The sequence below is a fragment of the Mauremys mutica genome, chromosome 21, assembly GCF_020497125.1.
Source record: "Mauremys mutica isolate MM-2020 ecotype Southern chromosome 21, ASM2049712v1, whole genome shotgun sequence".
NCBI classification, from domain to species: Eukaryota; Metazoa; Chordata; order Testudines; family Geoemydidae; genus Mauremys; species Mauremys mutica.
Window position 1 is genome coordinate 10,570,680 of NC_059092.1, and position 23,264 is coordinate 10,593,943.

Consider the following 23,264-nt stretch of genomic DNA (forward strand, 5'->3'; position numbering starts at 1 on the left):
TTTTACTTGTGACCAGCCATACCACAGTCCTTAAAGAGGAGGCTAGCAATACAAAAAGGAAGAAAACTGGAGAATTAATATTAAAATATTCTAAAGGTGTAAATGTTTCCTCAATTATTCAGTAACCCTCATATAAAACAAACATTTTACATAACATTTGTAAGTCAGATTTGCAAGACACATTGACTTGCAACTTCCCACTTAGTGGCCCTTATTTTTCTCTGCTTAATTTGTCATGAGAATTTAATGATTGACAAAAAGTTAAAATATTGACAGCCCTGAAGACTGAATTTCTCTATTTATCCTCAGAACAGAATCATCAGTGGCTGTAAAAATTTACCCCACTCTACACCCCACAAATGTGCCCTAACCCTGACAAACAGTGACCAAGGGAGGTAGGTTTTCATAAGCTATTTATTCCTTGGTTTATCCCAAGACTATTAAGGTGGGCATTTTAGCAGTATGGGCACCTGTGAAGTGGGCAGTGCACTGCCATTGAGATTGTAACTGGCCACTGAACAGCCAGAGAGTGACAACTTTTGATCACTATTTACCTGGGATAGATTGGAATAAGCAACTTAAAGGTGAAAGGCTCTATATCCCATTACCAGTCCTCACTATATCACATAACCATTCCCTCCAAAAACCTATTACTGAATCTTCACAGGTTGACATCTATGCCTCACCAACAGCTCACATGCTCTCTTACTATAAGGTTTATTTAGGGACCTGGAAGAATCAGTCTAAAGGCTGACATGAAAGATAAGAAGTCTCATTTTCTTCAGTTACAATGGGCAATGCTCATGGATGAAACGACCTCAGCAAAAACTACAGCAATTGCTACCCACCTGAAGAGACAGTGTTTCCTTCAGTTTCTAAATTCCCTCTCTTCCCCCGGTCCGTAAAACTCCCCAGTGCACATTGTGCTTAAACTGGGTAAGGAAAGGTCTTTAATCTGCTCTACTCCTGCTGCATGTACAAGCAGCAACCCTGAACTCTGAAGTGAATGGCAGAATCTGTTTTTCCTCTCTCAACCACTGTCCTTCATGCTCAGCCAGGCTCCTCAGAGGATGCTGAATTAGCATTACCACAGGTTTCAATCAGTTCCTTCTTAGTTTGGTTTGCCTACATTGTTGGGGTAAGTTATGAGCTCTTGAAAGAGAAAAAAAACCTAACGTATATGGGTATCACAAAGCACTCTCCCAAAGATTTCCACCCAAGGATTTCAGATCTGCTCTATTCGAGAAGCCACCTAGAGACCCCTGCTGCCACTTTACATAATGCCTTAAGTACATCTTTTGTGGGCTCTCTGGCGTCACCTTTTGTATTATACTCAGTGTTGCCAACGCATGATTTTGTCATGAGTCTCATGATAATTATAGTTTTCCTTAAAGTCCCAGCTCCTGGAGTCAAGTGGATATATGATGTTTTCAGCTTTCATTCTTACAGAAAAAGTAAGTTTCTAACCCTCGTGGCTGTGGAGAAAGCTTCAAAATGTGACCCCAGTGCACCCGAAAGACTCAGAAGGTAGAAGCTAAATGAAAAGAACACCAAATCTATTAGATTTACAGAATCTCATGATTTTAAAGCCAATCTCATGATTTTTTGTGAGCCTGACTCATGATTTTTGAACATTTGGGGTTGGCGATACTGGCTCATAAGTTATGTCTTTCAGTTTAGATTCACACCCACCTCTGGCCCACATGAAGCTGGAGTTCTCAACCTTTAATTAGAAATTGTTTAACACAAGACAGCCTGAAGCAGGAAAGGGAAGCTATAGAAAGTGTCCTGTACACTAAAAAAGTCAGTCCCCACTGCTCTGTGCCCTTTCTTCCACCCCTCACTATTCCAGGGTTAGCAGGCAAATCTGGTTTCCAGAAGAGGGACAACACGAGCACTTTGGACTTGGCCACGGAGGGTTAAGAGGGTTTCCAGTGTTCTACCATACTTTCATATGTTGAGGGAGGCAGAGTAATTTATCACAGATCCTCTTGTCCCATTTCAATGTAAGAAACCACTGTTCTAAAACCTGTATCCAATGGAAATTAGTGAGACTGAGGTGGAAGGGGGAGGGAGAATAATGGGATAATAAGGATGCCAGGCAACTTGGGTTCAGTATACAGATACAAGAGATGGCAGCAATAACCTGATGTGAATATATTTGTTCAGGCATCTGAACTCCACATTATCCTGTTTTCAGTGTATCTGCATCGAGATGCCTATGGAACTCTTCCAGTTTGGACTTCACAGGTAAATCTTTCACAAGAGCAACATGGATATTTTGCATTTTGTGAGTTACCAATATAATAAATCAATAAGAAACAAGAGTAGCTATTAAAACTGTATTTCCTCCCCCAACAGTTACATTTTTAGTCGAAAGATTAAACCACAGAAACACTTCACTTTTCTTAAAAAGATGTAACAGCTCAGAAATGCCATAGATACACATGGAGTATGCATGTTAGCTTTGACAATGGCAGGCCACTACAATCCAGCCCCCTCATTCCAGCCAGTGGCCGAAAACACAATTAACCCTTTAAGGGCTGCCCCCTTTGCACCAAAGTTAAAATCAAAGTGCCTCTTAGTTCAAATCACAAGAACCAATTGGGCTCATTGATGGTTTCATTTTAATACAGGGAAATCTTATCCAGCCTCAATAAACTGAGGTAAGAGATTAACTTTCACATTGAAACTTTACAAAGATGCAATTGAATCAAAAGGATCTTTTTCATAGATAGAATTACAGTTGTTCCCATTTACACAATGGTTATTTGTTCAAGATAAAGTCCCCACTTCTCCCACACATATTCCAATGGTTTCTCCTGTTTGTTCACTTTTGAGATTTTAATAACATCTGTATCATCATAATTGCATGTCATGAGAACAGTCAAGTAGTCACAGCCAGGATCCTGACCTGTTACTCCAAATAATTAACAATCGCATGAAACAAACTAGGTACAGGTGAATGGATTTCTATTTAAATACGGTTTGAAATATCTTAAATCAGTGCAACTCACAACAAAGTCTAGAAGTATTGTAAAAATTCACTGCACATAATAGAGAATGAAGTGCTTGGTTTTAGGCAGCAGCACTACGTACCTCAGGATTTTATTATTCACTGTGCAGATTCCTGAAGAGTGAGTGCATGGTTTTAAAATTTCACTGCAGATGAAGGCCCTACTTCTTCTCCCAGCTCTGTGAATCTGCGTATGTCACATGTACACTCATGTTTGGGCAGTTTAGTGCATTCCCACTGCCACCAATAGAGCAATGGCCACAGAAAAATTGATTAATCCTGGAGATAGATGACTTCCATCTCACTGAATTGTTGCAGGTACTAGAACCATACTGCACATAATACTACAGGTGATAAGAAACTTTGTTTATTGTATTCCAGTGCAACACGGATATAAGATCATGGGTGGCAATGTTCCCCTATCTGAGAGCTAAATCCTGTGCAGCAATTAAAGGGTTAAAGTGGAGCTGTATGTACTATTTTACACAATTCACTTATATGCTATACAGTTTTGGCAATTTAATATCACAGCCACAGATCTTATCTTTTTGCAATTCCTGCAAATCTATAGCTCCTCTGTCAGAAGCGAAGAGAATAGCGACCCAAATGACAAGTTTTTTCAGCAGTTCATTGATACAGCCTGTAGCAAAGCAGAGGGCTGCAGATCTCCACATTCCAGCTGCAACACATAGACTTATTAAAGTAAATGTGTTTTTGACACATGCTCCCAAGAGAGCCAGAGGCCATAGAGCAGATAAGTATGGAAAAATTGATTGCATGGGAGACCTTGGAGCTAATAGGAAATTAAAAACACAGTTCTTAAGCCAAACAAAAAAAGCAAGAGTGTGTGCGCGTGTGTTAGATGTGTAATAAATATTGCAAAGAACATTTGTCTTTTTTCCCCTCAGGTCAATAAGTGAAAAGTAATAACCAATGCACCAAAAAATCAACTTTCTGCAATGAAAATGTTGATGTCAGCAAAATACCTGCAAGCAATCTAGAGAAAGCAATAGCATTATCAACCAATCACAATTCAATTCCAGTTCTATGCAGCCAACCAAACCCTGTTCAAATTCACAAATCTGACCTAAATACGCACCGGAGCTTGAAAAGGTTCTTTAGAAGAAGGATGTCAAGAGACTTATTTTAAAATATAAAATAATATCAGAACTAAAACAAAAGATTTCCATTGGTCAAGTTTAAAAAGTTGTCTTCTTTAGCCAATCATAAACAGTCTGTCCCTTTGAACCAATTGTAAATGCATCACTAGCTTCGTCCTTGATAACACAGCCCAGATGAGTAGCAACAGTGTATAGGAACAGATGGCTGTCAGATGTGTTCAGAGAGTTGGCAAAGGGAAGCAAAATTAAAAGGAAAAGGGCAAGGGCTGCCATGGAAAATTAGGGGTGGGCAAAGGAACTTGTTAATGCTCTGCCATCCTCTATCTTCAGGAATCTCCTTGCCCTCTCCAGCTCTGTGTTGCTCAGACACTCTTTTAATTACTGCCTTCTGTCTTCCGTCTCTGATCTGGAAAATGCCATCACCACGTCCTCAGCACCTGTAAGTACATATAAAAAAAAAAAGGAAGCTAAGAGTACTGCATTCAGAGAATAGGAGGTGGGTTGAATTTCAGTACTGTCAACCACCAAAATTCAGAAGTCATGAGGATTTTAAAAATAAAACATTTTAGGTTCCTATTTGCCTTCTGATGTTGGAGGATTTAGGCTTCATGTTTTCAAGCTTTTCTCTGCAATCGCAAGGATTAGAATTTTTGTTTTTGTTTTTTTAAACGGCTGCTAATATTCTCCAGTTTTCACATACCTCCAGGAGCTGGAGCTTTTAAAAAAAAACCACCAAATATTGAGAGAATTGTAAACACTGAAATTTGCAAATTCCTTGCTGGTCTCATCATTCTTCAGATCCCTGCACTGCAAAAGGACCTTGCTGAACTATCCTGAAGCATGAAGAATGGGGTGGTTCAATAAAAAGATGTTTGGGAGTTGCTGCTCTATGTGTCGTTTTCTCCTTTAACAGGATGGTTTGGTTACTCTTTGTAGCCTGCCTTCATTATTCCTAACAGGAATTTCATCCACACTAGGACTGCACTGTTTTGTTAGGCCTGTTGAGAAACTTTTCATTGTCCATGGTTATAATGTGAGCATGTACAGCACCTTCCATTCAAAGGAATCGAAGTGCTTTCTAAACATTAATTTGGCCTCAACACATGTAAGGAAGGTAATTATTCTTCTCATTTTAAAGACGGAGAAACTGAAGCACAGAGGTTCAATAGCTTGCTTAGGGTCTCATGTGCCAAAACCTCCCAAATGTGGCATAGAATGGAGCAGAATCCAGATCTATTGTTTTTCAGCCCTCCCTCGCCCACTGCATCCATATAAACCACTCCTTGTTCATTCCAAAGATAGTCCCAGACACCATCCTGGTGTTCTCTCAAATTTATTTCTGAAGACCGCTTATCTCTCACTTCTCTCTGGCTGGCTGTAGATATTTTTAATGCTGGCCAGCTAAGCAAATTCAGTATTTGCTACATGGTACGGCTGATAAGATATTGACAACTATAACTGCTCTTACGTCCTTTCACTGAGAAGTTGTTTATATTAACAGATACAGTGGAGGATATGTATCATATATGTGCATCCACTGGCTCACAATGAGTCCAAGGGTTGCCAAACAGAGATGATCCAAAACTCAAGACACATTGGATTCTCACTTGGTAACGTGTATAATTGAAGAACATAAAAATGGTCATACAGGGTATAACCAGTGGTCTGTCTAGCCCAGTATCTTATCTTCCAACAGTGACAGGTGCCAGTTGCTTCAGAGGGAATGAACAGAATACAATTATCGAGCGATCCATCCCCTGTTGCCAAGTCCCAGTTTAGGGCAGTCAGAGGTTTAGGGGGACACAGACCATGGGGTTGCATCACTGACCATCTTGGCTAACAGCCATTGATGGACATATCCTCCATGAACTTACCTATTTCTTTTTTTAATCCAGTTATATTTTTGGTCTTCACAACATCCCCTGGCAACGAGTTCCAGAAGTTGACTATACGTTGAGTGAAGAAGTGCTTCACTGTGTTTGTTTTAAATCTGCTGCCAATTAATTTCATTGTGTGACCCTTTGTTCTTGTGTTATGTGAAGAGATAAATACTTCCTTATTCACTTTCTCCACATCATTCATGATTTTACAGACTTTTATCATATCCTCCCTTAGTCTTCTCTTTTCTAAGCTGAATAGTCTCAGTCTTTTTAAATCTCTCCTCTTACAGAAGCTGTTCCATACCCCTAATAATTTTCATTGCATTTTTTCAGTTCAAATACATCTTTTTGGAGATGCAGTGACCAGAACTGCACGCAGCATTTAAGGTGTGGGCATACCATGCATTTATATACTGGCATTATGAATTTTTCTGCCTTATCTCTCTCTTTCCTCATGGTTCTTAAAATTCTGTTAGCTTTTTTGAGTGCTGCTGCACACTGAGCAGATGTTTTCAGAAAACTATCCATGCCGCCAAAATCTCTTTCTGGAGTGGTAACAGCTAATTTAGACCCCATCATTTTACATGTATAGTTGGGGTAATGTTTTCCAATGTGCACTACTTTGCATTATCAACATTGAATTTCATCTGCCATTTTGTTGCCCAGTTTTGTGAGATTCCTCTATAACTCTTCCAAGTCAGCTTTTGATTTAACTACCTTGAGTAATTTTGTATCACCTGCAAACTTTGCTGTTATTAGGAACGTAAGTTGTCAGCCATGTTTAGCTTTCCTCTTAATTTTGTAGTTAGATAGCACTGGACATCAATGATATGTGAGCATCCCTAAATATATTAAGAGACAAACATTTTTGTTACACCCCTAACAGTAGCTCAGAGCACTCTTTTTGAAACTGAAGGCCTCTATTAACCCACAAAACAGGCTTGCCATGCTGTACAAGGTTCTCACACTGCAGTTCCAAAGTGCTTCAACCAAGACCTGAAGGAACCACCTGCAAGGTTCAGTCTCCATGACTTATTCAATCCTTGGCCTTTTGGAGAGGCTGTCAGTTGTGGATGATCACCTAACTCATGCCTAACATGAGGGGAGAATTAAACTGAGACCTACCTAGCTCATTTCACATAAGCCCTGAATAGCCTCATTTACTCACTACTGACTTGGGCGGGATTTGAACTTGTGATTTATAGGCAAAAGAATCTTCAGTTAACTATTACCCACATAAGCTATCCAGTCCCATGGAAAACATTCCATTCTAAATTATTTTCATTCTTCAAATGACATTTCCTCTTGGGCCATCCACAAACCAATCCGCTCTCTGGACTCCTAAATATTCAGAGATGAGCACAAGGTGACATGTAAAGTTAAATGTCTTCAGAATGTTGGGAAAATGAGAACATGTGGACTGGTCGTGAGGCAGTGCTATAAATAAATCCCTTTTGTCTAGATAAGGCCATAAAAAAAGCGATCTAGGTGTTAACTGTGCAATATTTTTAATCTGTTTCAGAACTTCCAGCCCTCAGAGACTCAAATAAAAGCAAATGCTGCTTTCATCTGTGGATCCCATAGCTCCAACTATCAAAATCACAAACTTTAAAAAAAAAAAAAAAGAACATACTCTAACAGCCACAACCCACACAATTTCTGATATCTGACCAACCATTAAACTGATTCTTGCCATTTAAGTGGAACTGATTACACGCACAGCATTTTTTTCCTTCATGAACTAATTAGGTCTGCATGAGCTAATTATTTCCTTTATTTAGATTTCCTTTGAAGCCCCTAACTAAAGGACTAGACTGCAGAGGAGGAAGCTTTGAGTGCAACCTTCTCATTGATTGTTCTCACTCCCCTCCCTAACTTAAATAAGACTCAGAGGCAGCTCTTCAGTGTTCTTACTAGAGATGAATGTGAACCAAAATGCTGTATCCGACCACCACAAAATAAGAACATAAGAACAACCATATTGGGTCAGACCAAAGATCCATCTAACCCAGCATCCTGTCTTCCCAATGCCAGGTGCCCCAGAAGCTAGGGACACCATCCCTGCCCAATAGCCATTGATGGACCTATCCTCCATGAATTTATCTAGTTCTTTTTTGAACCCTGTTATAGTTCCAAAACCTCCTCTAATGACACCTCAATCAGGGACAGTTCCTCAGATTTGTCACCTCAAAAGAATGGCTCAGGTTTGGGAATCTCCCTCACATCCTCAACTGTGAAGACCGATGCAAAGAATTCATTTAGTTTCTCTGCAATGGCAAATAGTGCTGGACCCCGGATAGAGATCTATGGGACCCCACTAATATACACTCTCCCAGTTTAACAGTGAACCACTGATACCTACTCTGACTATAGTTTTTCAACCAGTTGTGGACCCATTTCATCTAGACCACATTTCCCTAGTTTGCTTATGAAGATGTAATAGGGGAGTGTAGAGCCTTGTTAAAATCAAGCTACATCACATCTACTGCTTCCCCCCATTCATTAGGCCAGAAAACTTGCCAAATAAGGAAATTAAGTTGGTTTGGCATGATTTGTTCTTGACAAATCCATGTTGACTACTACTTATAATACTATTATCCTCTAGGTGCTTACAAACTGCTTGTTTTATAATTGTTCCAGTACCTCTCCAGGTATCAGACTGAATGGTCTATAATTTCTCAAGTCCTTTTTGTTCCCCTGTTTAAAGATAGGTACTCGAACAAATTATTAAACAATCAATTTGCAAGCACCTATATAAGGTACTTAGGAAGGAAAAAAAATCAAATGCACAAATGCAAAATAGGCTATAACTGGGTAGGCAGTATATACATACCAACTGCATATGAGCAAGACAAGCAAGGCAAGGTTTAAAAAAAAATCTGAATTGTCTTGAGCCAATCAATGGCCTCTGAATCAGTGTTCAGCTTGAGAAGACTTCTGGGGAGCCCAACATGAAAAACGCAACGATCCAGCATGTCTGCAACATCCTCCACAGCAGCACAGGGTTGTCCTGAATGCACCAAGCATGGCTGATCTTGGCACAACTAACCACGCTACTTCTGAACCTGCTAAGCGGGCTCCAAAGGTGGCGTGGAATCCTGAAACAAGGTCGCTGTTCATCCAGCCTGATGGTGATGTAAGAGTTCCTGATAATGGCAGAGGCTCTCTCCCATTGTGTCTGCCACAGTGAGGGAGTGACGTTATCTGCTGGATTGAAAGCATGCTGGTAGGATTTCTATTAGGCAGTTTGTGGTGAGGTGGATCCCATACATCCTTGAACAGTGGCAACTGTGGCATTTGCTGTATCTTGGTGATCAGTTTGTTGGCTGCATTCTGACCACTGGATGTTAGGTGGAGGAATACTGGCTAGGACTGGTAACCATGCAAGTTTTGTTGGCTTCAACGTTGCCTGTAATTCTCACGGTAAGATTAATCTGTGTGTCTACTAGCCTAGTGTGGGCAAGGGTTAACCAAACTGAGGCACAATATTTGCCAACTGAGTAGCAGAGAGTGAGCCCCAAATTATAAAGTGTTTATGCATTAATTCAAGAGTAGGTTAGATAAATGTCTATCAGGGATGGTCTAGACAGTATTTGGTCCTGCCATGAGGGCAGGGGACTGGACTCGATGACCTCTCGAGGTCCCTTCCCGTTCTAGAATTTATGACTAATTCCCCAGGTGGACCATACACATTTGTTCGGGGGAGGGTTTCTGCTCTGAGTTATTTTAGTGAGATGGTATTTATAACCAGCAAACTGAGCCTATTGGATCGCAGTTACTGGGGATCTAAATAAGAACAAGGAAATCCTAAAAATGTTGGTGGCCCCTCCCTCAAGGCTAGGCAGTAGTACTGCTGAAAAGGATCTAGGGGTTATAGTGGATCACAAAGTGAATGTAGCCAACGTCATGGAGTTGTGAAAAAGGCTAATTTAAGGCTGGGGTGTATTAATGGGAGTGTCATGTATACAAGAGAACAGGTAAATGTCTCACTCTACTGAGCCCTTGTAAGGCTTCAGCTGGAATACTATGTCCAGTTCTGGGTGCCACACTTTCAGAAAGATGTGGACAAATTGGAAAGAGGCTAGAGACCAAACAAAAGTGAAAAAAGATGTAGAAAACCTGACCTATGACGACAGGTTAAAAAAAAACTGGTCATGCTTAGTCATGAGAAAAGAAGACCGAACAGGGACCTGACAACAGTCTTCAACTATGTTAAGGGCTGTTATAAAGTCAATGGGGTCAGTTGTTCTCCATGTTCATCAGTGGTAGGACAAGAATAGATAATCTACAGCAAGGGAGAGTTAGGTTAGATATTAAGAAAAACTTCAATTTGCAAAGGAGGCTGTGGAATCCTCATTAATTGGAGGTTTTTAAGAACAGGTTAGACCAGGGGTCCCCAACGTGGTGCCCGCAGGTGCCATGGCGCCCGCGGGGGCATCTAAATGCGCCAGCATCCTGGACGGTGGTGGAGCATCTGCCGAAATGCCGCCAAATTTCTGCAGCGTTTCAGCGGTGACGCCTCTCGATGACGCCACTTGCTACTGACAAGCGACGTCATCGAGAGGCGTCACCACCAAAATGCCGCAGAAATTCGGAGCCCATCAGACGAAAAGGATGGGGACCACTGGGTTAGATGATCAAGGATTGTCTACATATACCCGATCCTGCCCCTCACCCCAGGGAGCTGGGCCAGATGATCTCTCGAGCTCCCTTCCAGCCCTATATTTCTATGATTTTGTCCCTTTATGCTTGTGCTAGTGTTTTGTACTCAGCTGTAGCAAATTGTTCATGTTTCCACTGTTTGTAGGGTTCTTTTGATTTTCAGGTCATTAAAGAACTGCTGATGCAGTCATATCAGCCCCTTACTTGCTTCCCATCATCAGGATAGTTTAATATTCTTTAATATTACCCTGAACTTTGAGAAGGTGCAGGTGTGGATCTCAAGTTTGTAGCTTGGGCAAATTTAGAGGCTGATCCCTCCCAAACGATGACTACTGTGCTTTATAAATTAACTCTCAGCCAGAATTTTACTTTCAAATAAACTGGTTTAATTCATTCTTTATTCTGGTTTCAGAAGGCAGCATGGCTACCGCTCCTCAAAAAACAACCAAAAAGTTGCTCCAGTTGTATTTGAGGTTAGGAAAATAACTTTTGAAGAATTTACACAGAGAAGCAAAACAACAGAAGATGCAAGTGGCACTGACAAGCAGCAGCAGAGGTTGTGGAATGAAAATACAGCCATATATTCAGGCTGCATTTATACTAGAGAAACTACAGTATTTGACATAGGGTACCAAATAAGACAGTCCTCCTAGCCCCTTTTCAAAACTGGTCATTCAGTTGATACGGAACAGCTCCAAGTTCAGTACCCATTGTAGCAAAACATACTTGACACCACATAAAATTAGGTGTCTCATACTGCTGTGAATCTATACACAGCAGCTCAGGGGTGTTGAACTGGTGACAGAAGTTGTATATTACAGCTTCTGTACCATGGCATTTTTTTTTAATAGCTGCGTTATACTGAACAAGGGTCCCCTTCTCTCACCTTTGAGATAGCTTGGCTTGGCTGGTGAAACTCTTACATCTCAATTGAAGCTAAATCAGCTGGTCTCTGCGCTAACAGTGTTTAATGAATAGACAATGAAGAACAAGAGTGGCTAATTGCTTTGAGACAAAATTCTGTACAGCGAGCTGGAAAAGGGTAAGGAAAGAAAACACAGACAGGTTGATAACCAATTTTATTAAGACTTTAAAATACAGTTTGTATTGTACCCATTTTATTGGAGGCTTGCACAGTACATTTTATCCCCATTTTATAATTGGGGAAACTGAGGTACAAATGGAATTACCCAAGACCACACAGTCAGTAGAAGAGCCTGGTACAGAACCTAGGAGTTCAGACTCCCATGTTCATGCTTAAACCTCTAGACCACAATTCCTCCTGCTAATGTAATGCAAAGAAAAAAGTACTACTTATGAAATTTATGTTCAGTAATTCTTACACTCTCAGGCAATTTGTTTTAAGTTGTATATCCAAGAAGGGAATTAAAACCAGGGGCTAGGGAGTCATTTTGGTTTGCATGTGTTTTCTTTTTAAAAAATAAAGCGGTGCATCTTTTAACTATTACCCTCCATATCAAATAGGTATTGATTAGTAAGGATTCTAATAAGCATCGTATGAGAAATTTAAACGCAGAGAGCTCCTGATAGTTGGTGCAACATTGAAACAGTTAAACAGAACGGGCAAGACATTGCTTGATCTTGGCATCCCATGTCTTGGTATTCGCCCCAATTTTCCTATTCCCTTAATATACATCCCCCTTTAAACTAAAGGTGTCTTTGCTATGTAGTTCCAGAACAAGCAAGGTCTCCTAGCAACAGTAATATCACAGAAGGTATCACACCCAACACAGCAGACAAGCTAGGTTGGCTAACAGTTGTTGATTGTTTTCTTCATTTCTTCTCTTTTCACAATTTAAAAAATTCTTGTGGTGGGTTTTATGTAAGTAGAGAGACTTATTTCAAGATAATCCACAAGCTCCTTAAGTCCCTCAACTGATTTATCTCTACAACCCAACAGTCCTAGCTTTCTATGCTGTACCCTTGCACTGCTCACTGTGGCCAGCATAGAGCAGTATGCAAAGCACGACAGGAGCAATAAATATCTCTAACCACACAGCAGATGCTGGGAGTTTTGCAGTTCACATTGGCTTTCTCAGTCAAATCAGATCTCTGAATAGTATGTTCACAGCTTGCTAGCTCCTGTTCTAAACAGCTGCAGTAAAAAATAAATATTCAAGACAGTTTTGGGAAATACACATCATGGTTTCAGCAGCCCCACCCAGTGAATTGTGTGGGTCTCTCTTGGGCTAGGAGCTTCTCTTTACCCTGCCATTTACTTGAACCTCCTACTGGGAAACAGACTGGGGCACAGGAAATGCCCGTGTATTCCAATGATGAGGTGAACAAACAAACAAAAATCTAACATGAAGTCATAAGGTAAGTTCTATTTTGAAAGAAGGAAAAAAAACTTTATAACCATGCTGAAGATCCTCAATTGCTATTAATTTCACTAGAGCTTCATTTCTTGTGGCCTGACCTGAAGAGGCAGTATGTCTAGTGACAACAGCAGGGGCCTTTAAGTCAAAAAATCTGGGTTCCATTAACTTAGCTTTTGGCCAAGTCACTGAACATCCGTTTCCCTAACTGTAAAATAAACAAAATAACCACCTTTGTAAAATTCTTTGAGATCCTTGGATGAAATACAGTAAGTACATACAGGTTTTATTATTACATTAACCATCAAGAGTATGGCTGCCTTTTTGATATTCTTTAATATATTTGATATAATTTGACTGATTTGCTTTTTGTAAGTAGATGTAGGAGCATCTTTTGTATTATATGGCAATTTTCCAGTTCTAGCTGCAACTGAATCAGCTGCATGTGGCTCACATATCTATCCCTTTTTTTCTACAAGATATATTTAAGCTTGAAAATGTTTTCATGCACCTAATATAAACTGGGATCTCTCCAATCTAGCTGTTTCCTACAGTGCTAGTAATCTATAATAATTGTAAATACCAGTCCCCTACCCAGGTAATTCTAACTCTTGTTTGATTTGTTTGCCCATTTTCCCTTTAAAATGAGGTTTAAAAATTATTTTATGGCAACTCTAAATCTTATCCTATTATTTTAGGTTATATTTTTGTAAAGTGCTGTTTGTGCTCAAGGAAAAAAAAAGACACATTTGTGTAAGTTACCAATTGTAATACTCTTTGGTTATACATTTGTAAAAGGCACTTTGCAAAATGAAACTGTCCCCATTTTCAACACCTAGGAAAATGAAGCAGAGAGAATAAATGACTATCAAAGTCACACAGGAAGCCTGTTGCAGAGCTGGAATGAGGAGCTGAGGGGTGTTTGTTTGTTTGTTGGGGGGAGGGGGAGGGAAGGGAAGCATGAGAAGAGGCAGCCTTTGAGGTCCTTCCATGGATCTCATCTTGTCATGAGGTGTTTTTCCAGCTCAGCATTCCGGTGTGGTAGTGCATATGCGGTCCCTATTGCCCTCACCCTTCCAGTAGTTTTTGATAAAGTTAATCAACACTGGATTTTTTACACAAACTTTAACAGCTTTACTTCCTCCTCCCATCCCTTTTTGATTCAGGGGGTGATGTGTTCATATGTGGTAGTTACAGCCAAACCACTGTTTGCAAGAGCCTCAAGCAACTGCATTTAAACATAACAATAATCCATCAAAAGACAGGTAACACCCCCCAGGGCAGCCAGGTGGATGGGTGAGTAAGCAGAAGGCACCACATAATGTACAGCACAAAGAAATCTGCAGACATGTAATACTGATTCACAGATAGTAGGCCTGGAGGGTGAAAACAAAACAGAACATTCCTATCCTGCAACAGAAGCAAGCCTCTGTTGTATTCCAATGCTCCCAACTATAAAGTCTAATAAATTGTGTAGCTAAGGCAGAAGGAGATACATTATTACAGAGAGCCACTGTTTGTCCAAACAGCACAAGCCATAAATAATTTATCTGACAGGCTGTGAAATCTGAAGCTGTATGTCCATGTTCGGCCATGAGCACACAATTATCCAGGGCTTAAATTCTCAGAGACTATTTCCTGGAGCCCCCCAACCCCACCCCCATTAGGGGCTCCAGGCTTCAGCTGCAGGGACGGGGATCTCAGGGCCCCCGTAGGGAACAGGGTGTGTTGGGGCTTGGGGCTTCAACCTGGCGGGGTGTGCCGGGGCTACCGCAGGTTTGAAAATATTTACCAGAGCTCTGCTCTGGATGTCTCCGGCTGAATTTAAACCCCGTAACTATTCCACCTTATTTTGAAACTGATTGTTTCTCACAATGGGTTCAGGTTTCTAGACAGCGTCAGGCCTAGTCAATTCCAACACACAATTGTGCCCTCTGGCTGCTGCACTTCATATGCTGATTTAACATCATAAGGAACTTTATAGTTTATTGACTTCAATAATGATTCAGATGGACTCAGAGGACTCTCGAAAGCCTAGGTTTCCATTCCAAAAACTGCTGTATGGCCTTAACCTCTCTGCCTCAGTTTCTCAATCTGTAATATGGGAAGACACCATATGGGGGGGGGTTGAGGCTTAATGAGCATTTCTAAGCACTTTGAGATCCATGTTTTAAAGTAACTATAAGTGGCAAAATACTGTTCAATCCCACAAAGTTCTCATTTCAGTTTCATTCAACTCTGTCTAGGTATTCTGCCACTGGGTTTAATGGAGTTTATGGCGGAATATGGGCCTGAGGCCCTGCATGAGCTGTCAAAACAGGGAGACAAGGCGAACAAAGTAATATCTTTTACTGAACTAACTTCTGTTGTGGGAAGAGAAGCTTTTGAGCTTACAGAGCTCTTCTAGTCCAGACCTGAAGACGAGCTCTGTGTAACTGTAAGCTCAAGAGCTTGTCTCTTTCCATAACAAAAGTTGGTCCAATAACAGGTATTGCCACACTCAACTTGCCTGTCTAATATTCTGGGACCAACACAGCTACAACACCGCAAATAATAATAAAAGCATGGTAAGGCACCAAGGTGCAGGGGGCAGACCTTGTTCATCAGCAAGACCTTATCAGAGACCTGACAGAACCAGACCCAAATTATGCTCAGAAGTAAACAAGATACCCGTGCTGCATGAAGCCTGTTAAAAGGTGGTGATCTCCCCAGAATCAGCCCACAGTTGTGGAGCTAGAGGGAGAGAAAGGCAACAACAATGAAAGAAGGAAAAAACATATGTAAAACTGCATCTCTATGCATGTTTTCTAAATCATTTAGGTTTGTCCTTAGACTGAGTCTGGTAGTTAATCTAGGAATGAAGAGTTCTGACTTCTAGGTCCCAGTTGTGCCAGACTGCCGTGGTCCCCTATGGAAATTCACTTCAACCCCCTATGCCCTGTTTACCCCTCTGAAACAGAGACCTACTTCCTGGGGGAGGTGACTGTGTGCCAGCACTTTGAGTTTCTTGGATAGAAGGCAGTACTGAAGTGTCAAGTACTAGATCTGTTTCCTCAACATATGTTCGCAGCCTTCACATGTTCGCAGTGGAGATGAGGAGCAGATGGTGCACTTCGCAGAGATATGCATCTCACCCTCACAGAGGCAGCATTGGTGGTGTCACTCAGAAGGAGCAAGGGCAAGAGACAACTCCTGAACCTTGCGACTCTGGTCCCAGACTGTGAGGAGGGGCTCCCCATAAGGTGGGAGGGGGAGGCAGGAAGAGGAGAGGGGAACAAGCTATACTAACTATACTATAAAAATTAACTCCGCTAACAAAAATTATTTACAATATCTATTTACAGGCTAGAAGGAAGAAGCTGCAGAAATCTGGACACAGGATTCCAACTCAGGCCTTGCAGTGGTAAAAAGGAACTGGAAAGGTATTGGCCTGCACAACCTCTTACACCCTCTGTCTGGAACATGAGGAGAGCAACTGCACTTGTGTGGGCCAAAGGACACTACATGTTAATAATCTCCAGACTCTAATGGCACACATGCATATCCATGTGTGAAGTACACATTGGGACCAGCACTTGAACACATCCTTCCTAAACAGGGACAGCTAGCGTATATGCAATAGAACTGGAGCGGACTCTGTCATGAGATCTTTCACCCTTCACAACCTGCTTATGGCACATTAGACTGTATGAAGATATTACAGCAGAAAGTTTGGGTGCACTTGCCCAGGGAAAGTTCATACCATACCTGCATTCTTAGAAGAGACAGCAGTGTTGAAGTTGACTCCAATGATCCCAGATACCCAGAACTAAATAAAACCCACAACACAACAAGTTTGCTAAGCAGCCTGTGTTCACGTACCACGACAAGTATCTCTAGAGAATGGAGCCGGGGCTTCCATCTGGTAAGAGGACAACAAGGCTTAGAGGTCTTAGTGAACAGAACCTCAGCCCCAAACTAACTTGGCTCTCACAATGGATGTTTTCTTTGACATGAAAAAAACCCAGCAGAGTTTTCAAAGTTAAGATGGACCTTTGCCAAAAGCCTGTGATCCAGACAATAGGGTCCTGAACCATATTTATATTGGAGCACAACCTTCATTGGGCATTTACACTTCCAGTAATTAAGGTATATCAAACAATGAAAAGGTACATACTCAGACTTGACCTTCCAGTTCCTGCTCATGCAACCCAACCCCTCTCTTCAAGACCCTTCAGAGTCCTTGGGCACTCGTTTCTGCCTTCAAATACAAACTCATATTATGACTCTGTATTTGAGGGTAGGAATATAAGCTCCAGAGCCCTGTTCCATGTCCCAACCTCCCACTCCAAAACCATCCCCATCAAACAAGACTGGACATTCAGAACCTTTAACAAAAGTTTTTCAGGGCCCAGGTAGGTGTATGCACCCCCATTACTTTATTTTTAAAATGTTTTCTAATACACATTGGTTGATAGACCTAATATTTAAACACTACCCCTAAATAGCATATATTCTATGTTAAGATGCATGAGTGATAAATCTCCCCTGTATTAACTTTCCAAATAGATTGCTGCAATAGCGTTAAAATCCCAGTTTCAAAATTGAACCTAAAGAAAGATACCCCTGCTGGCTGGCAGGAGTTGTTGCAATTGCAGATACATGCCTATTACAGCAAAGAATCCTGTGGCACCTTATAGACTAACAGACGTTTTGCAGCATGAGCTTTCGTGGGTGAATACCCACTTCATCCGAAAAAGTGGGTATTCACCCACGAAAGCTCATGCTGCAAAACGTCTGTTAGTCTATAAGGTGCCACAGGATTCTTTGCTGCTTCTACAGAACCAGACTAACACGGCTACCCCTCTGATACTTGATGCCTATTACAGCAGCCTCTGCTTTCCCAGCCACATCAGTAAAGAGACAGGAGCTTGTCATTTTCACTCAGACTGCTGACACATAAGAATAGAAGTGGCCGGGAGAGAGGATGGATGGAACCAGAATGGCAAAATATCCTGTCCACATATGTGGTTGGGTACCATCTCCAGCATCTTGCACAGTTTGCAGGTTCTCACTCAGTGATAGTACTTGGATTTAACACCATTGCAGCACTTAATTTGGAAGATTAGTAGCCAGTGGGAAGAAGGATAATCTCTTAAAGAAACAAAATCTAATTTAGGTGGCAAAGGAGAGGAGGAAATTTGGCACCTTGTGGGCCAGTCATCTGTGACAGCATCTTTTCCCAGCACTCTGGAACCTCAGCTTGTTCAGCTGACTATGGAAACATCTCTACTTTGATTATATGAATTTATTCATGCGGTCTTGCCATTTGGCCCTTTAAAAGGCAGGCAAGACATGCCCTAAGACACAAATAAAATTACTTGACGGTCAAGCGACTAGTGAATGGAGCTGAACAGTAGGGAAGGCTGCAGGCAGCCACTGAGCTCAGCACTCTCCAGCAAGTGCATCTGCTGATCATTGGGAATCAGTTTCAAAGAAGTGATAGCAAAAAGACTGACAAAGAACAATGTTGAGTGAGCTGTCCTTCAGCACAGGAAACTCCACCTTAGTAAGGTTTACCTGAGTTGTTCACCTTTCCTATGTGACTCATAAGTGATGCATGGTAAATTGTTCTAGTGAGACACAAGCTGTGTCTACATTAGAAAGTAAACTCTACTAGAAAGTCCACTCAATATGATATTCCTCCGGCCCTATAAATCATGAATATACGATTAAGCTGCTGGCACAGACCTCTTCAGCATGAGTCAGTCATACTTTCTGTATCATGTGTTGTGTAACGTGGTTCAGCCCTGTCAATAACATGTTCAGACATTCAGTTGAGTCAGAAATACGAAGCTTACATTTTAAAAAGTGATACAAAAGTGTATTTAACACTTTACAACATCTAATGAGCTATTTCAAGTATCTTTTCAGTAACAAATCTATCCCCTTTGCCGTGAATGCTTTGCAACCACAAGGAAACTAAGCCATCTAAGGCGCTTTTAGGGATTAAAGGGTTAAATATCTCAAGCAGCTTACTTGAAGGATGCAGAACTGGAAAAATAAGTCTCTCTCCTTGGTTCAAACCCTTTACACATCCTCTTCTGTCTCCACCATCTACTCTCAAAGACCTTTCAATGTTTAACCCTTTCCCTAAATCTCAGGTTTGGCACCCTAAAATTGTAATACGCATCTTTATAGAAGGAATAGACTCAGACAAGCTACGTGCGTATAGAAAGAGAAAAGAACTCAGTAGAAGAGATGCTCTAGCCAACAACTCCACCCCTCCTCAGCAACTACCCCAAATCTCATGGCAATAATCTCTTCTTCTCAATTTACACTGTGGGTTTATTTTTAAAACTCTAACATCCAGATAGTGTCTCTAACCCAGCCAGTGTGCGTTTGCAGCTCAGCTCTGTCCTCCCCAAGGGACTTGCTTTCTTTAAGAACGAGTATGGCATTCCTGTTGCTATAGGAACAACAGTGGTGTAGTCCCCAGGGCCTTAGAAGTGAAATCCAGGTACTGTACTTACTAGCTGTACAGCTTCTGTTTTCCAGTTCAACCACATAGCAGTAGCCAAGCACAATTTAAAACTAAAATTTGCTAAGAAAAGGGAAATACTGTATTTTTTACAAGGATATGTTTAGCTGAACACTTCACTGTAAGATACATTTGAAGAGTGATGGAAATTTGGTGGAAAGCCATCGATTCACAAATTCAAACACAACAAGCTTACAGTCTGAATCGCTTTAGTATTTGCTGCAGTGGGGGGAGAGGGACTAGTGTGGAATAGATCAAAATAGATAACTGAGAAGAGGGAGACCAACATCCCCCCCAAGCATGTATTTATGGATGGAAATTACTTAGTTCCTTAGATCTTTCAGGACTTCTGAGCCCATGAAGAAAAACCTTGAGTCTTAGTTACAAAATGTTTTGGAGTGGTGAAAGAGGAATAATTTACACTTATAAAAACTCTACACTAATGGTGCCAACATGATATGGTTACAACACTGTTACAGCTGCATTTAGTACCATAACTGTAAAATATTGCGGTCTTTTTTTCTCATTAGTGTAAATGGTGAGGGATGGGGAGGGGGAGACACGAAGCTCAAAAAAGTTTAGTCTCTTTCACCTAGTCAGGGAGTAGAGAACTCTGGTGCTTTCATACAGTCATACTTGTTTTTCCTGGTAAGAGACATCTCATCCCATAGTTCCATCCCTTCCACTAATATTTCACCACTCTCTAGTACCTTTCAAAAATACTTCACAAACAAACAGTTATACCTCACAACACGCCTGTGAAATAAGGAAGAATTATCATATTTTACAGATAGGCAGACTGAGGCAGAGTGATTTTAAGGAACTTGCCCCAAGGGTCAGAGCAGTCAGTGGTAGAGCTGAGGCTAGAACCCAGATGCGTGTGGACTCTCAGTCCTGTACTCTAACCAGTAATAGCCACTGGTCCATGTTAAGCAGCAGCACCTGGAGAGATGTGCTGCAATTACAGTCAAGATTTTGATGAGGAGTTTGCAGAAAGTAGCCTCCTCTGTGACCCTTGTCTTGTAGGAGACTCTCTCAGGGCTTGCTCCCTCACCCTAGGTTCTCTTTGCAAGTGGTCCCACACTTTTATGTCAGTTCACCATGGTGTCCTTTATTTACGTCTTATGCACCTTCATGTCCCATCACCAAGTTTCAACATGCCCCCTAGTCACAAGATGAGAGGGTGGGGAGAGAAGTCTCACTTCTGAGATCCTGGGCTTCTTTACCCTTCCTTCCAGCCTCCGCCTCTCCCTGTCTCCCTTTTAACTGTCCCCAGCTGACGAGATGAATCCCCTTGTTAACTGGTAAGTCATCCAGTTCTAATCAATTATCTCCCAATTTTGGCCATGTGGGGGTGCTTGTCAAAGTGCACAGAGTGGTGAGCCAGCCCTAGACTACTCTCACTCCAGCACAAGGACTGCAATGAGGAACTCAAATCTGATTGCTAGAATTCAGACCCACAGCTACCTTTATAAAACTGTTTGCTATATTCAGGCACATTTTATTTGTTCATAGCATTTATTACAGTAAAACTATGAATAATCAAGTCAGTATTATCAGTTGCATGCTATTTGGTTTGACATTTGCTAGAGTAACAAGGGTGGTATATCACAGATCGTTGGAACAAGTTCATTGCCTGACTTGCTCAGAGAAATACAACAGAATCAAACTACACTTGAAGCTTGCACAGTTTCCTGTCAAATTCACCCTTATAGCACATCCCCTGAGAGGCATCTCAGGGGAGCAGCAATCACAAATGTAAAATGAGGTACATGACTAAGCCTAGAACAGGAGTTTGTAAGTTTTGTAATTTGATAGTTTTTGGAAAGCAGAGTGAATGATATAAGAGCACCAGATTTTGATCTGTTTTTCCCCCTTAGAATATAAGAGCAAACTGCAGAAAAAATTCTGAGTCTATTCCTTTGGGGCTATCTTTTAAATACATATATTATGGGAATGTTAAGGTGTTTCTTGATTACAGTTAGAGATTATTAGTGTCTATTTCTGACAGATCCTGTAATCCCCTAAAGCCTTTTGCCGACTATCAAGGTTGTAATTTAAACTTCAGGTTTTATTAATAGTAGCTCATTGGAGGTTTATGATTGGAACAATTTTGTATTCAGCAGGGCTTACTCCCTCTGAAGCACCGTCTTGCTGCTGCAAGTAACATCACACAAGACTAGATACCCTAGTTGTAGAGTGATTCTCAGCCGACACAAAAATAGCCTCACTCAAATGGGCTGACAGGTCCTTATCACGAAAGCTACCAAGGAACACAACAAAAGGAAGACTTCAGTGGTCTTGTCTCAGGTGAATGTATGGCAACCCAGCTAGCTGTCCTAGGAGAGCATTTCACAGGTACAGACTGTCCCAAACACAGACTAACACAAACTGCAATATGACTGAGACTGTATGACCTACTTACAAGATTGTGGACATCTCCTTTGCAGTCTTTATCTAGCACAGCTACAGGAAACCCTAATTAAGTACCTCTGCCATCTAGAAATCTTCATTTACAATTAACTGGAAGTAAAGCATCTCCAAAACTGTATATGAACAGTTATTTCACAACTGATACAGACTCCCAACTCACTGCTGTGTCATTTTAAGATCCATACATTTTAAGACCAGAAGGGACCATTGTGATAATCCATCACGACTCTTGGTAAACTGTTCCAATGATTAATTACCCTCACTGTTAAAAATCTGCAACTTCTCGTGCTTTATCTATTAGAACACTGATCCATAAGCATTCAAGATCATTTGTTTTCAGGTTGTCAGTGATTCAAAAATGGGTAGACACTTGACAAAATGCCTCTTCCATTTCCCTTTTTGCCCACTGGATCCTGCCTAAAGAGTTCAGAACCAGTGACTTAAACATTTCAATCATGCAACTCTTCCTACCAGGTTACAGTAATATCAATTATATCAAATTTATGCTCAATGAGAAATTCCAGTTCCTTTTGTTTATTACCCAGACTCCTGGCATTGGTTTATAGGCAATTAAATAATTTCTTCTTTTCATGTCCCTTGGTGCCTTAATTTTGTTCTTAACATCTTGATTTTGTGCTAAATGAGTGCTCGTTTGCTCTGTTCATCCATCCCTTTTGTTTTAATGCCTTCCTAATTAGTCTAGCCAGCCTGTCGCCCCAGCAAACTGGTTCCCCCTTCTACTGAGATGAAGGGCATCCAAACTGTACATCCCTCTGTCCCCATAGGACAACTAATGTTCCACAAAACTAACACCCTCTACCTTTACACCACTTACACAGCCACAGGTTTACTTCCAGATTCTTCTGTCTTCACTCTTGGGATAGGAAGGATTTCTAAGATCACTTGGACTTTCCACTCCTTCAGCATCCTTCTGAGTTTTCTGAAGTAATCTAATTTACAAGGTATTCACCTGAAGCCAGTTCTTCCCATTCTTCTTAGCACAGATCCCACACAAGGTTCTTCTGTCTTCCTTGGATGGGGAGAGATCTCCTCTTGGGCATGCTTGATAGTCTTGCATCCTGGACTGAGCAGCCATCCTCAAGCAGAGGCTGGACCCCTTTCATAAAGGGTTTGGCCATGAAATTCTCTCTCTCTTTCACCACATTACATTTCTGGATCTTTATAATTCCATTTGTTGGAAAGAGATTTTCTTGCTCTGCAGAGTGAATTCCATTGCATAATCTCTAATTGCTGTAAAAAATACTCACCTGACAGGGGAAAATTTAAGGCTCC

The 23,264-nt window shown here is 41.1% G+C and overlaps 1 protein-coding gene across 1 annotated transcript in view; it reads right to left on the reverse strand.

Annotated features, from left to right (window-relative positions):
• Positions 1 to 2,328: 2,328 nt before the first annotated feature.
• CTNNBIP1 (catenin beta interacting protein 1) overlaps positions 2,329 to 23,264 on the reverse strand; it is a 55,126-nt gene continuing 34,190 nt past the window's right edge. Inside the window, exon 5 of the mRNA XM_044996008.1 lies at positions 2,329 to 4,574. Within this exon, the coding sequence (XP_044851943.1) occupies positions 4,516 to 4,574 (59 nt within the window). The 3' untranslated portion in view covers positions 2,329 to 4,515. The remainder of the gene's footprint in view (positions 4,575 to 23,264) is intronic.